General features: G+C 41.9%; 2 protein-coding genes across 3 annotated transcripts; one reads left to right on the top strand and one right to left on the bottom strand.

Moving 5' to 3' along the window:
• Positions 1 to 4550: 4550 nt before the first annotated feature.
• On the bottom strand, positions 4551 to 7526 carry arl3b (ADP ribosylation factor like GTPase 3b). Its single transcript, XM_056429490.1, has 6 exons — positions 7427 to 7526; positions 6739 to 6882; positions 6490 to 6606; positions 6284 to 6334; positions 5679 to 5864; positions 4551 to 5587 (listed from the first exon to the last, which is right to left on the bottom strand). The coding sequence occupies exons 1-6, from the start codon at positions 7427 to 7429 to the stop codon at positions 5540 to 5542; spliced, it is 549 nt and encodes a 182-aa protein (XP_056285465.1). The 5' UTR covers positions 7430 to 7526; the 3' UTR covers positions 4551 to 5539.
• Positions 7527 to 7735: 209 nt separating this feature from the next.
• Positions 7736 to 16288, top strand: sfxn2 (sideroflexin 2). Of its 2 annotated transcripts, XM_056429486.1 has the most exons (12): positions 7736 to 7823; positions 9824 to 10086; positions 10582 to 10752; positions 10836 to 10934; positions 11698 to 11773; positions 12706 to 12791; positions 13378 to 13438; positions 13533 to 13599; positions 13681 to 13730; positions 13813 to 13862; positions 13959 to 14006; positions 14416 to 16288. In XM_056429486.1, exons 2-12 carry the CDS (start codon positions 9932 to 9934, stop codon positions 14513 to 14515), a joined length of 963 nt encoding a protein of 320 aa, XP_056285461.1. In that variant the 5' UTR covers positions 7736 to 7823; positions 9824 to 9931; the 3' UTR covers positions 14516 to 16288. The 2 variants fall into 2 exon arrangements, with proteins under 2 accessions (XP_056285461.1, XP_056285462.1); XM_056429487.1 differs by lacking the exon at positions 7736 to 7823 and having other exon boundaries at positions 8685 to 10086.
• Positions 16289 to 16764: the final 476 nt, after the last annotated feature.

Here is a 16764-nt window from a genome sequence, read left to right as displayed (position 1 = left end):
CAGCAGGTTCAACATTTGAACTGTTCTCGACTTGCTGTTAGAAACACTGCTGCACTGTTTGCAATAATAATAATAACTTTATTTATATAGCACATTTTTTTAAACAGTTTACAAAGCGCTTTGACAGACAACACAGGAAACAGTGAAGCCCAACAAAGCCAGACAGAAGTCAACCCTGATAGATCATTACAATAGATGTAACAATTATTCCCAAATAATCATTTAAATAATAAAGACAGTCTGTAAATATGGGTTTTAAGAAGTTATTAAAAGAGATTATTAGTCTTTTCAAAGAGTGATGATGTATTCACACTATATTCTCAATGTGTTTACAGTTGATAATGCTTTGATAAATTTATTTATAAAATGTCTGCATCAGATTATGCAACCACTCCCTTTTTTGATGCAGCATTCGTTTCATATTGGAGTTGTATAGCGTTCATGTCAACATAACATTTTAAATATATTTTTTTAAAATCAACTTTATTAACTTTGTTATACCTGACTTGGAAAACAAACCTGTCAACCAAAGTCTATTGATTTGAAGGTGCTTTTCGATATTCAGAGCAGATTCCGGGCTCTTACCACGGCTCGCAGCTAAGAAATCCTGTAAACAACAGACAGCTACTTTCTTCTCTGCAACATTACTGCAATGAATGTCGAGAGAAACGTTATTGATTATTGTAACTATGTTAGATTTAAGTTTATATAGTCAATACATCGATTAATACGACCTCCCAGAGCTGTTTTTATACATGAATGGAGCTCTATGGTACAAGGGAAGGAGTTAGGTTGAATGGTGAAGTTCATACAGTCATCCATACACAGTCGTCTGCTTACTCTTCAAGACTTTTAAAAAAACAAAGAAATGACATCCTCCCACCAAAGAATCGCCCGGCTCATCTCCTGTTGACCTTTCTTTGACATGCAAAAAATCTGCCTGGCTGCAGTATAAGTGTATTTATTTAGCTTAAAAACACACGTCCACAGGAGAACACTTGAACAAACTTTAAATATCTCTGTGTCTGCCCAGTTCAGACGGGGCTCATGAGTATGTGTGGGTGGAGGCCCGCAGAGAGAAAACAGGATGGAGAGAACGAGTTTTGAGATGAGTAGTTGTTTGTTCAACTCGTGATTAAGATGTTGCATTAATGCTCCCGCCCACCCTTCCGGCAGCCCATTTCAGAGAGCACGGACGATTTACCTGTATTTATGTGCTTTGAGTAAACAGGAAATGCAAATAATAACAAATAAATAAATATATCTATATATGTTAGTAGAGAAAATGGAATGTATATGGACAAATACACTAATCGCTCTATTTCCAAGAGTTAAAAGAGAAAATTGATACCGGGCTCATGTTTGTCTGCTATGAAGCTACAGCTAGCAGCTGGTTAGCTTAGCTTAGCATCGAGACTCAAGGGGAGACCGCTAGCCTGGCTCTGTCTAAAGGTTACACAATGCACCCACGTGTCCTTTTTTCCAGTCAAATGTTTTTTTCCAGATTAAACAAACAAGATATAACATGTGTAACCTTTGGACTGAGACTGTTTTAACCTGCTTTCAGTCTTTATGCTAAGCTAGCTGTCTGTAGCGGTGTACTTTACGGACCGACATGAGAGGGGTATCAACCCTCGACAAAAAGAAAAAGCAAATGTTTCCCAAAATATTCAAAACTATTCCATAATTTTCTTATTTTGTTGGGGGGTTTCATATTTCCAAGGTTAGTAATTACCTTTTGAGCTCAAACCTATAAAGCTAATGTGGATGCAAAGTCCTTAAATTGCTCCCAAAAAAATGGAAATATACTGTTTCATTAACTCAAGATAATGTGAAAGCTCTAAAACCCGTATCCAAACTAACCTCACGATGAAGCCATGAATGAACTTTCAAGAGTTGAACATTCATTCAAAAATGTCACTTTGAGTTTCTGAACACTGTTTTTTTCCTTCTGACGCCAATCAGCGGTTAAAGTAAAAACAATATTAAATCATATTTCTTGCTCTCCCTCCGCCCTCGTCTACCTCCCACCTCTTTCCTGTCCTGAGGTCTGATGTTTTTTGTTTCTCACATCAGCAAACCTCAGCAGAGACACAGGCAGCCAAGAACTGTGGGGTCGGAGGTGCAGCATAAATTACAGCTCTGCTCTATCTTTCACTCCTTGACACACACACACACACACACACACGTACACACATGCACACGCACACGAAAACACTCCCTCTCTCTCTCTCACTCTCTTTCTGTTGACACACATTTTTTCACTCCTCATGGATCACACAGCTGCAGAAAGGCAGTAATCTGGTCGTCTACGTCTTCGATATGTATCTGACGCACGCACACACACACACACACACACACACACACACACACACACACACACACATATACACAAAGTCTTGCTACTTTAAATTACCTACAAACACTGTGAGGGCGAAAAGCTTTTATGCACTGATAAACCAACCAAAAACCTTTTTCTTCTCTCATTGGAGGTTTTAAAAGAAACAGTTGTTAAAGTTGTTAAAACAACAACGTTGACTGTTTGCTGTTTTGTGTGTGTCGTCAAGCAGCTGGTTAGCTTAGCTTAGCATAAAGACTGAAAGCAAGCTGAAACAGCTAGCATGTCTGTTGTTGGTTGGCAGCCAGTGTAGACATGCTGAGCCAGATATGCTTTTTATAGTCTTTATGCTATGCTCAGCTAAGCTAACCGGCTACTAAATGTAGTTTCGGATGTAATGTTCAGAAATGACAGCGATATAAATTTTCTCATGTAACTCCCAAGGTGCGTCATTCTGTATTTCTCATCCTGCCTTGTGAGAATGTAATGATATAGAGAGTAAAGGGACAACAAAGAGGGAGAAGAGAGTCTTTGTGAGAAGAGAGGACGCCTTGACAATGAGGATCTTTGTGAGCGAAGAAGAAGAGGCCGTCTGCAGGTCTCTGAGGCCCAGTGATTGAGTCACAACGTAACACAAAATAAAACACATGGCAAACTGTTCCTAGACGCTAGGGACACACTGTTGGACACGTAGCACCTCCACATGTCTTCTTCTTTTAGGCAATTAGTTGAGTTGCATTTACTTTCGCTAACGCACTAAAATTACACATAAAGAGCATTTATTGAGACAATCGGAGAGCAAAACCTCAGCTCAACTCTCCAAAACTTTAACTCATTCACTGCTTTGCACCCAGTTTGCAATTAAAAACGGCAATTTTTGCGATGATGCAAAATGTTTCATTTTTCAGGACTTCAAGAATATTATCGATAGTTTTTCTTGCAGGACGAGTTCTAACTTTATTATTCTCATTGGTGGCCTCAGTAGGTCTAATCAGCCACATAACTGTCACAGCCAATACCTGAGTGGGTTAATCTATGATAATGTTTCTTATCAGATGATGTTTTTTATCAAAATAACCAGCTGTCAAATCCAATAAAAAGTGCAATCTTTCCCTCTTTGTGTGTAGAGTAGAAGTTTAAAGTCCATGAATTGGAAACTCGCGTCTAACATGCAGCACAGGTATGCAGGTGGCCTCAAGCTGTGTGGTTTGTGCAATGCAGACTGACATGTCCATGAGGAGAAATCCAGCTCCTCCCGCTCAGCCTCAGGTCACGAGGCGTTGACACGACCAGGTGGATATACAGCACCACCTGCAGATCTCACGCTGTTCCAACCGCGGAAAAACTAGACGTCATTCATCTTTTCTGAAGCAGTTAAATGTTTGATTGCCTCCGTAAAGGTAAAGAATGACACAGGCTTTTATTTTTCAGTTCGGAAATCAAACTTTTGAACTGCACACGTTTGTCTTAAAGCGATGTCAACTTGTGTCCTGTGGTCCCAGTTGCATAGCTAGCTGCACGAGTTGGAAGCAATTTCGATCCGAAAGTTATTTTCTTTTCTCAGACTTTTTATTTTGAATAATCTCTGGTGCTCGAAGAAGGCTTGAAGGTTAATGATCGACGACAGAAATAATAAAATGTTCTCCGTGTACCACACGAGAGAAAAAACGATAAGAGACAGGTCTGACTTTCTCTTTCTTATTTAGTGAAATTCATCTTACAATCTCTTTGATCCCTCTGTTAAAAACACACAGGTGTTTGTCATCTATATGTGGAACTATGGGCTACCGGAACCTGGTCTTTACTTCGAAAGGCTGTACTATCACGCCCTATTGGTCTTTTCACTTGGACCATGTTTAGTTATGGAACGGTTTGTCAGAGTTTAGAAGAGACATGCTGGAAATTTGACATGAATAGTTTTTGAGACCTTTTTTGTGTATGCAAGTAATACTTGTACAGGGGTATGACATAATAGTGCTATATCACTTCCAGTACATCTTAACACTGAATTCAATGCTCTACTTAATCCATTTCTTGTTCTCTTCTCCTGCTGTCTCCAACAGAGGCCTCTCCACACAGCCTCCGATGCTGTCATTGTCATGAGCAGCTTACTTCACCTGCTGCTGGTGTGTGTTTGACCACGAGAGCCCGGCGAGATCAGAGTGAACCGATAACGCAGGAAGCAACTTTAATCAAGAATTAGGAAAGGAAGGATTTCTAAATTTCGTGTCTTTTTTTATTCACATACAGTACCTTCAATTCTGGACAGATTACATTCAAGAATATCAAAAGGAAATGCCAAAAAAGTGAATTCCCCCACAAACCCAAGGAGCACACAGAAATGCATTACAGTACGTAAACCTTGGTTAAAAATGTGCACGTTAGATATGCAAACATTATAGACTACAAAGTACAGCAGGGTAATATATACTCTATAACATTTTCTTAACGTAACATTTGACCTCAGGGCCGAGCTATTTACACTTGATCCAAAAATGTAGTTCCTCTCAACGATTTAATCTCATCTTTTTTTATACATTTTAACATGTACAGTATCGTTCTTTAGTGGGGAGAGTTGGAATCATTTCTTCAACATCCTTTGAGTCGCACACACACACGTCACACTGGTTGTTGTTTGAAAGCACTCTACACTCTACTTTACCATAAATAACACAATTACAAAAATATACCTCACTTCAAACAGAGCCATCGTGGAAAGATAAAAAACAAACAGCACAAACTGGAAGAATAAAATGGAGGAAAAGGTTGGGAGGGAGGTAGGAGGTGGAGGCGCTGGTTTCCAGGACAGTGTGTGAGAAACAAGCTGGAATTCCAATGAAAAACAGCAGTTTAATGGGAATGTTTGAGGTTGTGACAGGCTGTGGGTGGTGGCTGCGATTGGTTGGGACAGTGATGGTGACGTGGGTAGTCAGGGTGGAGGAGTTTGATTTCCCGGTATGGGTTCCCTTTGAAGTCGAACAGCCCTCCTCTATGTGGAGGCCAATGTAGGAAGATGTGCTGAGATTAGTAAACCAGAGATATGGAAATGCAGGGGGTTAAAAAGTCCAGATCCATGTTGGATTAGTCGTGTGTTTACAGTCACAGGTATATCCCATCGTACTAAGGCTCAGGAGGGTGCAGTGTGTGTCAGTGTATGTGCTGCTGCTGTTCCTCCAGAGAAGCAGAAGACTAGAAGCAAAGCTATTTTTTCTTGGAGTTGATGCTCTTGCAGACCCAATTCATGCCCTCCTAAAAGGAAATAGCAGCATGGTGAGAAGAAGAAAACAAAAAGGCACGTAAAGGTGATCGCAAAGAAGTAAAGTTCAGCTCGTACGCTCACCTGAATCCCCTCACCAGTGAGGGCGGAGCAGGACTGGATCTGCCACATGCGATCCCGGATGGTGTGCAGGTTGAGACCCTCTGCGATCTCGGAGGCTGGGGCGGCTGTCAGCAGGTCCTGCTTGTTTGCAAAGATCAGCACGGGAACGCCGCTCAACTTCTCTTCATCCAACAACTCGGCCAGTTCCTGCAACACGCACAAACATCTGGCAATTACACACAAATGCCAAGTATATTCACTGGATCTAACTAGTTTGGATTTCCCAGTCTCTCAATTTAATTTTGTTCACCTGGTATGGACACAAATCAAAGGAATTATTTGACTTAGTAATTTGAAGACACCACCTTTGCTTTTTGAAAATGTGATTCTCTATTCTGAAATCTATCCATAACCAGACAGTAGAAGTACACTGCATCATGCGACGTTAATCTCTGACTATTTTTAACCTTGGTTTCACTTTTATCAAGAAGTATTATTTTCAGCTGCAGTTCCTATCTGCTGTGGGTGGTGGCTGTGATTGGCTGCTGACCCTTTAATCAGCAGGTTGAAGTTCATATTTCATTCCCTGGTGGACACTGACACGAAACAACACACGTTGAACACACCTGACCCGTCTCCTCAAATCTCTTTCTGTCAGCACTGTCAATGACATAAATCTGAAGAAAAAAAGATGTTTTCTTTGTTAGCATGTGCAGCAGGTTCTCAGTGCATGTGTGTACGGTGACTTCAACAAAGACAAACAGATCAAAACAAGAATGTAGATTTTGATTACAAAAATTAAAAAATAAAACCAAGTTATTTACTGTCTCACCAGCACATCTGTGTTTTCAAAGTAGTTTCTCCAGTACGGCCTGATCTTCCTCTGGCCCCCAATGTCCCAAACATTCAGTTTAAAACCCTGAGACTGGACGCTCTTGATGTTGAATCCCTGGACAGAATGCAACGGTTAGACAGGGGAAGCTGAAGCAATTCCTGGGACCAAGAAAGAGATGCATCCCTGTTGTATTTTGTCGCTTTGCTCTCATAACAAGTGGTGTCTGCGTGGACCTTCCCTCCGTACCTGTGTGGGGGTGATGTGACTGATGTCCTCAGATGCCAGCTGTTTGAGCAAGGTGGTCTTGCCACCGTTGTCCAAACCCAGCAGCAGTATCCTCACCTCCTGGTCCGGTGTGCTCTTTAGCTTACGCAGGATGGACAGCAATCCCTGGAGAAAAAACAGTGATGATGCTTTTCCAGTGGGACAAGAGGCAGGTGACAAGGAGACAGCGGGAAACTAGAGAGGGGGCAAGGACACAGGAGAAAAGGGGGAGCACTGTTGCAGCTAACCACCATTGTAAACATGCATCTCTTCCCCTGTAGTCCCCCTGCGGCTCATGAAGACGGCCAACTCTCCAAACGGAACCAATACGTGAGGACAATAGCGGGTCCTGAGAGCAGCTCGCCACATCAACTTCTTTGGTGTCACTGTACCTTGTTGGCTACCTCGTTAGTTGTTTCAGTGCAGGGCTGCTTAACGTTTAGTTAAGTCTAGTTAAGTCTAGGTAACGGTACGCAAGAAGGAGCTAGAAGAAGCTACCGTGCTAAGCTAATCTCCCCTGAGAACCGATGCTGCCGTTTAACGTTTGTTTTCTCGGTGGCCATTAAATCCCCAAAGTGTTCACAACGAGCTTCTTAAAGCGAATACGTTCACGTTTAGCGAGGCGTTTAACAGCTAAACAGATCATTATTACGAGATAATCTAAACTCACCATCTTGTTGCCTTCTCTCCTGGAGACGCCGCTGAGGGTTACTAAGGGGAGTGACGTCAGACGTACAGTTACGCACAGATCTCGGGCACGCGCCTAAAGATGGAGGATGCGCGCAGCCGGACGCCTGCTGAATGTTTCAAATGCAGGCCGAGAATAGTTGCACGTGTGTCGTCTGGTGGACGGTTGTTTGCCGTGAGACGTTGACATAACGTTTAGTTAATTAGTAACGTAATAACGCCTCACGGTGGGTGTCACGCAGGGAGCTGCCCCGCCCCGTGATTGGTGGACGGTCTGCCACGTGTTCGCGTGTCTTTACTCACGAGCACATTCGGTTACCTGACAGGTTGCCGCTGCTGTGTGTGTGTGTGTGGCGGTTGAGGAGGAATCTCTCTCGAGGGTAATGTTGCGTTCACGTTATTCAGTTTTGACTAAAGGTTGCAACTCGCGAGTCGATGCTGCGACTCGAATTGTGTTGGTTAGTCGCTGCCTGCAGAAGTCAGCTGGTCACTCGAGTTATGAGTTGCATCACTCTGAGCTCACGTTTGAACTCTGTGTCCTGTAGTTCTCTCGCTCGACTTAACAAAAGACTTAAAGCCTATTGAGTGTATGTCCGTTTTGTATTCAACACATTTAATGCACGCACACGCTTCAGGTCGCTGTGTGGACTGAGGAGGTGAGTCTCCAGCTGTACCATACTGCGGCCTGCAGATCCAGTTTCTCAAGACTGGTGAACATAACCTTTGTCATGTAGATTACACTAAACCCTGTATAGCCTACCTTCAAATGCATGTAGGGCTGCAGCTACTTATCGCTCAATTCATTCATTCACACATTATCATAAACCAACTATTCAGTCTGTTTTTGGGGCTGCAACTAACACTTTTTGTTGTTTATCGTTCGTTCATGGGAGGGGGAAAAGCCAATGTGCTTCTTATGTCCAACAAACAATCCAGAACATTAAGATATTCAATTGACTGATAAATATGTCACTGAAAAACAGAAAATCCATTCCATTTAAGAAACCAGCAAATATTCACATTTTAGGAGCTGGGTTCAGTCAATGTTTGGTGTTTGGGCCCGAAAGAAATCATTGAAATGTTTTTTTTAATTTACAGCATTGCTGCAGATTAATTCATATTTCTTCCCGCAATTGATCAACAAATAATTACGTGAGCTTCTTGATCCAGTTCAAGTTGCAGAACTGGGAACTACAAGTAATTCAATATACCCGTGAAGATATGGTTTGTTCATATTTTTCGAGGTATATTCTTATCCAACAATGTGTATATCTAATTATTCTTTATCAATCAAAAAGGCCAAATATTCTCTGGTTGCAGCTTTTCAAATGTGAGGATTCACTGCTTCTCTGTTCATGTAATTTGTGAACTTCATATATTTTCATTTGTGCCGGATGAAGCGAGCCACCTTGACCTACAGTCTTGGTTCTCTGGGAAATTGTTCAGTATTCTCAAACATTTGATAGTAAGAAGAATGATTATTAGCTGTAGGTATATGTTCTCTTTCTATTGATTCCAGTCTTTTCTTTTCTTAATTATATGTTGTTTATATAGTGCCACATAGACTTTTTACATTTTGCAGGCATTAACTTTACTTTCTAACGAACAGCTGCATAAACACTCCATTTCCAGCCTCATTGAGGCTTCAAAGAAGTGCACTGCTACGCTCCTCATTTTCCCTCTTGTTTGCAAAAGATTAAACCACACAAGGCTTGTTTTCTTGTTGTGAGGTTTCACCGAATCCCTCCATTAAAATATTGTTAATGTAACGCTGAAGATGCTCAGTGGGACGTTTGGGTAGTTTGAGCTGGAGTCAGCAGGTTCCCTCTGGTTGTGTGGAAGCAGAATGCTGCAGCTGCAAATACCCCAAATGGCAACCCATGGAAACATTTACCAGGAGGTGGTCTATAATTTCGAGTGGAAGTTTGACCCTTGGGAATTCTTTTGTTTGTTCAGGGTTGTGTTGGGTTCGAACCAAAGGTCCCATGTCGGCAGCAGCTTGGGAGAGAGGATCAAAACCAACACGAGTACTTTAGGGCCGCAACTCAAATTTAAATTATTGTTTGATCTTGCGATTTGTAATATATTAAACATAGCGATTGACTGTTAAACAACCTAAATATATTTAATTGACTATCATAACAAGACGTATACGTCTTCTCATTCGAGAGGCCGTAACAAGCTAGTGTTGAGCATTTTTGCTGAAAAATACCTGAAACGATTAATTTACTATCCAAATAATTGCTTTCACTTGTCTTAATCAATCGCTTGTGTTCAATCATATGTTTAACTGCAGGTGTAGCCGAGTCAGTCTCATGTACTTTTCTTTACTTTTAAAAGCACATTAAGGGAATTATATTATTATTCCTCTTTTCTGCAGGTTTCCACCGCAGCAGCTGAGCGACCTCCTGCAGAGTAAACCGAGGCGGCCATAGACGTGAACGTTTTTTTTATTGCATTAAGTTGCGACTGCTTTGTAGCAACCACCATGGATCTAGGCTCATTTGACATCGACGCGCCGCAATGGGACCAGTCGACGTTTATGGGCCGGCTGAAACACTTCTTCAACATCACAGACTGGCGAACGGCGGCTTTACCTGACTCGCGCTTGGATGAGGCCAAAGTTTTAGTCGAACACTGCAGGTAAGAAGACGCACGTTTGCTGTCGCACAGAGACCGTAAGAGCCGATTGTGCGACGAAACACACACACACACACGCACACACACACATTATATCTTAACTCGGCAGTTTCAGCAATCGCACAACCGAGAAACATAAGTGTTGGGCTGTTGCAATAGTTTCAGACGGTTTGAACTGTATCCACAAATAAATATTAACTGACTTAGTCCTGTACAGAGTTTGAAGGGTAAAATATGCTTTAGTCAATACTCATATGGTACATAGTATGAGAACTCCCTTTTGATATTTGGCTCATACCCATGGTGTCTGCACTTTAACTGCCATCTGCAAGTTTCAACATGAAAAAAACCCGCCTCTGCATGTAGGCGATGGTGTGAAAATAGAAACAGAGGGGAGATGTTCTATGTGTCCATGTCGTAAAACCCCGAGTCAAATTTGGGATTTTGGGCGATACAAAATAAATTGACTTGAATTGAACATCTGCTGGCCCTCTTCAGGTCAGGATTCGTCCCTCCCGGCACCACAGAGGAGCAGCTCCACTACGCGAAGAAGCTGTACGACTCGGCCTTCCACCCCGACACCGGGGACCGCATGAACCTCATCGGCCGCATGTCCTTCCAGGTGCCTGGAGGCATGGCCATCACCGGCTTCATGCTGCAGTTCTACAGGTACCGAACAGGAGGAGCTGCATTGTTACCACGTCATGCTCGTTTCGCAGAGACAAGCCGTCTCATCACCGTCTGCTTTCTAGGACAGTTCCCGCCGTGGTGTTCTGGCAGTGGGTGAATCAGTCCTTCAACGCTCTGGTCAACTACACCAACCGTAACGCTGCCTCCCCCATCACTCCCAAGTAAGAGCGTACTGCCCGCTTTCAGTGGATGTCTTGAAGGAACGATAGTCCAGCTGTGTTGTGTATTCAGCCTCTTTTAGACCTTGTTACTTCAACCTGATGGTGATTTTAGCATGTTGGTCTCATTTCTATATATGTTCCAGATTCACTTTCACTTTAAAGTCCCGATGTTAAAAGTTGGATCTCGTTGCATTTCCACAATTCTTCCCTCAAGTCTGAATTATTGCCGGCACGTTAATGTAACGGCAACAGATTACATCTACATATTGGCTATTAACATCATTTTTAAATCATCTCTTTGGCACAAAGGAAATCTGTTTGATCACAAAATACAGTTATTGTGACGATTTAAAGTTTTTGAGTCTGTACAACATGTTGTTTACCCCTCATTGCTGCGGAAACAGATGAAACCTTCATACAACCACAATCATTATTAGACCAGCACTCTCTCAATACGTTCTGTATTTCATTCATGCAAATAGTAGGACTGTAATTATTAATGCCCAGGAAAATGCTTCACAAACAAGAGTTAACGCAACGTTTTGTGACTTTTTTTTTTAAAGGTGAGGAAATTGAATGCAGCCTGAAAATATAGAAATGTTGCTCTTCTTTTTTAGATTGATAAACTCTTCAACTCACTGCTGTTAGTAAGCAGTAACGCCGCTCCCTCCCACACCGGATGCCGTGACATTTATGTAACGGACACCGATGTCTGAATGTTGTGTATTCAAAGTGTGAAAAAGGCTTTTGTTGTCCCTCTCAGGCAGATCGGAGTAGCCTACTTCACAGCGACTAGCACTGCGTTGGCAACAGCGGTGGCACTCAACCTCTACACAAAGGTACACACACACGTGCACACACACACACACACACACACACTGAGTTTTCCTTCTGGCTTAGTGTGTCATCAAACTCATCTGCCTCATTTTAGCTACAGGACGATCTCACTTTTTCAAAGCTAGGCGTTATCTTTATCAAATGAATTGTGACGATTGACAATTAAAGTTAATTATGTGATATCAGTCTTGGAATTATATAGTTTTTCTGGAACAATTTGCAAATATTAAAGTGTACCTGTTGTAATTAGGCTGAGATATCCATCATTATGCAAAGTGACCACTTCCCACTGATGACTCTCACCATGTGCTTTTTTTTTTACTGTAAAAGAGGCTTAAAGGGTTTACAAGTTTTATTTATGAATTCTGAATCATCATCATGGTACAGCTGACCCTAACCCCCCCCAACCCACGACAATATACATCATTACGGTTGTGGGGACATTCATTTCTGCAGAGACGTTGCGTGTTCTCTTCTGCATCTGCACACAGTCTCAAATGATTCCTCCTTTTTGAAGAATGTCATCGAGCTTTTAACGCCTCTCCTCCTGCAGAACGAGTCTGCTCTAGCGCCATCTCATGGCGACTCCCAACGGCAGGGGAAACCTCTAGACTAGAGCCCTGCTGAATTTAGGTCGAAATGGGTGTGATTTTACGGAGTTCTGAAAGTTGATCAAATGTTTTGACTTCTCGTCTTAAAACTCTAAATTTGCTTGATGAATCCAATGTGGGCTGAGAGTGCAGCCGAAGAGATACAACAGAGATAAAAACACCTGAGATTCAGACTTCCACTAGCAGGGAGGTTTTTGTTTTCTCTTGAGAGAGTCTTCGTTCTCCAAGTATCATTGTACCCCTCTTGATTTTAAATGTTTCAGTACTATCATGTGAAGTAACAAGCTAAATGAACCTGGTGTTTTTGTGTCTTTCTCCCGCAGAAAGCTCCTCCTCTCGTGGCTCGCTGGGTCCCCTTTGTCGCGGTGGCGTCTGCCAACTGTGTTAACATTCCTATGATGAGACAACAGTAAGTCCTCAAGTGCTATTGCTCCAAAATAAACTCCTTAAAAGAAAAATGCATGTGGAGGCATTGTGTTGCGCAGGTTTTACTGTGCTGTACTCCATCCAAGTGCCTCTCTTGGATCTGCTATTCAGAGAAGCTCAAATCACAGTGCTCTGTCTCCTGTGTTAGACCCCTGAGATGTTCTGTGTCAGGCTGATGAGGAAATCGCTGTCCAAAAATGTTTTTGAGCTGTAATCATGTTTTTGGAGGCCAGCTTTTAATTTAACAACTCCAAAAAATAGTTTTTTTCGGCATCTTTGGCCATCACCAGAGTGAAATATCTCAAAAACTATTAGATAGTTAGACTGGAATCATTACACAGGACAAGAGAAGCCCAAAGGATATCAAAAGGCGATACCCACCACAACCCTGCTGCCAAGTGACAAGAGATGCAGAAGCATCAGCTGCCACACCACCAGACTTTTCCTCAAGTCATCCCCAGTACTCATGACATTTATATATATCTCAATCTCAGAGAGAAAGAGAGATGTTTACAACTAACATGGTGGTTGATGAGAACCTGTTTTCACTTAAAATGTCTTTTTTTCAGGGAAATTCTGAATGGCATCTCAGTCACAGATGAAAATGGCAACAATCTGGGCCACTCTACGGTCGGCACTTTGGACTCACTTCAAGACACTTTTAGGATTAGTTCATTAAATGTTGTACAGTTCATAAAGTGTCTTGTTTGATCTCCCCCTGTAGAGAGCTGCAGTAAAAGGCATCACTCAGGTGGTCGTCTCTCGGATCAGCATGGCTGCACCAGGAATGAGTACGCAAAGAAGCCTCATCACATCAACATTGTGCTTTTGAAGCTACCTTCTCTTAAACCTTCTTCTTCTTCTTTTATCAGTCATCCTCCCCATCATCATGCAGAGAATGGAAAAATACAAGTTCATGCAGGTGAGACCTTCATTGCCCTCATCATCGTCCTCCAGCTAAATAAATGTGCAGCCGTCATCTGACTCTTTCTGTCTCTTCACAGAGGATCACGTTCCTCCACGGACCGATTCAAGTGATGCTGGTGGGAGTGTTGTAAGTAGAGGCGCACAACATGTTTCAATGAGCTCACAGGTGGTTTGTTCACATTTTTATTGTAAAATAACTTTTGTTTCTTGTTTTATTTTATAGTTTGGTCTTCATGGTGCCTGCTGCCTGCTCCTTGTTCCCGCAGAGATGGTAACAAACTTGTTTCTGTACTTTCACCTGCAGACAAATGTCGCTTAGAGACTATTTATAGCGATCCACAGAATTTTAGCATCGATTTCTGTAAAGACTCGTGATGGACAGTTAAATGATCAAAATTGATGGAACAGAAAACCGAGATGTTGTCGGTTTTTATTCCACACATCCTTTCTTGTCAAGACCGGGTACATTACCCACAATGCTACAGTTTTCTAAATGTCTAATAACTAAAATAAAAGCAAATAAGCTGATCATCTAAAAAAGAGACTTAATGAAGGGTTGTAGAAAATGTACTTGTTGGAAATACGATGTTTTAAATGTAAAATAACTTTTATTTCCTCTTTTCTTCTCTTTTTCCTCTGCTCCCTCGCTTCTTCCTAAAATATTTCTCTGTCTTCATCAGCTCAATGGCCGTGTCCAAGCTGGAGCCCGAGCTGAGAGACTCCATTATGTCTCAATATGGAGACGCTGTGCAACGTGTCTACTTCAACAAAGGCCTCTGAGGCGGAGGGCTGACTATCTGCTCGCGCACAAGACCGAATACACATGTCTGTCTCATAATTAGATTAGATCAATCATGTCATTTAAAAAAAGATCCATTTATTTGGTTCAAACTAGGTCGGTTTGCCTCCGTTAAACAGATACAAAGGGCGCTGTGTGGTCCTGTTGAGAAACCAATGATCTCCTCTCAGGAACAGCACATTACTTTGTCGGATTAGAGCTCTTGTTGGTTTGTCCTTCATGACTTAGATTTGAAAGAAATCTTCTTCTTTTTTAAACTGTTCTCCTTTCTGTCCGCCGAGCTTCCTTACAATCTGTGCCTTTTGTCAAAGCAGCAACAACACGGCTGGATTTATTTTTCTTTAAACTAGCTTTTCTTTGAAACCAGAAAAGTACTTCTATGCATGGGTCAAACTCATTCTGTGTGGTGCTGCAGTTCTGTGTGATAAAAGTGGAGGATGCTGCCCTCTTCTGGCAGAATGAGAGTAGACTACAACTTGTTTGCATGATTTATCTGAAAGGTTTACCAGTCGGATCATGTTGTGTGTTTGAACTCAGACTTGATGAAAGATGGAATAAAACCAAAACATTTGAAATGTCGAACCCTGGATATATATATTTTTTAACGGATCTATATTCGATAAATTTTACTTATAAAAAAGTTGAGGCAACAGTCAACTAATTTGGATGAAATGGTTGTTAGGTCTTTATTGAACTGAGGCCGTGGAGGAAGAAATACTCCGTTGAAGTAAAAGTACCAAATCACAATAGAAATCAAGTATTTAAGGATTTTCTGCTAAATATTCTTTAATGTTCTAATTCTGAAAACAAATTGACCTCTTAGGCGGATGTTTTGGATGCATCAATGTCTCGATGGCGTTTTACGGTTGTAGCTGGTCAATGTGATGTAGTTTTAACTACTTACATATTTCTTTAAATGCAGTTAGAGGTTGAGAGGTGATTAATGGGGGAGGGGAGGAGAAGAAAAAAGACAGGATCTGCTTTGAAAAACGAGGATTAATTTCTTTAGATCTTTCTTTTACTGTGAAATATGCCGAAAAGAAATTGTGAAATCAAAAGCAATTTTTGTTTTGTTGGTCGGACGCAGTGGCGGGCCGTCAGGGCCAGCAAGGCCTTCTCTGCTGGCCTAAACATCATCAGAATATATATTTTTTTCTAAATATATTTTCCCACAAATATGTATTCAATTATTTCCCAGGGTAAGAGTTATTCTCTTAATTTCATAGCGTTCCTCTTGGTTGCGCTGCTGCCAGCCCCAGGTTGAGATTTGGAGGGCTGGTCTTTTTGTTAGATCTTTTATCCAATCATATTCAGCCATCGTGTGTTGCCAGGGGGCTAACATCTGCCCTTAGGCCTGCAGAATCAACATTGCGGGCGCTGGTAGCTTCAAGTGAATGGGAATGACAATGTTGTGTCAACCAATCAGCTTTAGAGTTGGCTCCTGTAGGCCTTCTAGCTGGCCCCGGAACCGGCACAGGTTCCGTCTTTTGATTGGATTACCAATATTGAGAGGCGGGGTCTATGGGCAGGTATATGCAAAACCTCAGAACTAGGAAACTGAATTTGATAAAGGAATTAATTCGCGGACTACAAAGCTGTTTTTTCAACCCACAATGAGGAAAGAAAGAAGGGTGGATTTTGTGTTCAAATAATCAGTCTTTGGTGAGTCGGCATACAATGCATTCTATTTTTTATTAAATGTGTATGTATGTTTGGCACAAAATAAAATGGCAAATAGCCTATGTTGCAAATTATTTGTTTTCTTTCTTTTATTTTCAGTGAATAGTTATGTGTCTTCATCATCACGGTGAAACTGCTTTGGGTGCGACAATGCCCTGTTTAGTGAACAAACTAGTGCAAGTGACTTTTTTTCTTCTTTTTCTCCGTCCCGATGCGCGCATTCTGCAGCGGGCGAGACGGAGAGCCGAGAGAAATGACATGCTGTTGTGTAGATACGATCAACATCAGACGGCTGTTTAGTTGAATAAATGGACAAAGACGTGCTATAGAGAAAATGACGGGGGCGGGCCAATTTTTTTTAATGTCATGCGATCTACCAATACTACGCCGCGATCGACCGGTAGGTCGCGATCGACGTATTGAGCAGCCCTGGTCTAGAGCCATGGCATCATAATGATAGTAATAAGAGGTGGATTAATTCGGGTGGGACTGTGTAGGACCTCACTGAAGGCCCAGGCCCCAGGCCCACGGCCCGCCACTGGTCGGACTG

Source organism: Pseudoliparis swirei, chromosome 13 (assembly GCF_029220125.1).
Source record: "Pseudoliparis swirei isolate HS2019 ecotype Mariana Trench chromosome 13, NWPU_hadal_v1, whole genome shotgun sequence".
In the NCBI taxonomy this organism is placed as follows: domain Eukaryota; kingdom Metazoa; phylum Chordata; class Actinopteri; order Perciformes; family Liparidae; genus Pseudoliparis; species Pseudoliparis swirei.
Note: the sequence above shows the minus strand (reverse complement) of the source record. Positions and strands in the feature narration are given on the sequence as shown.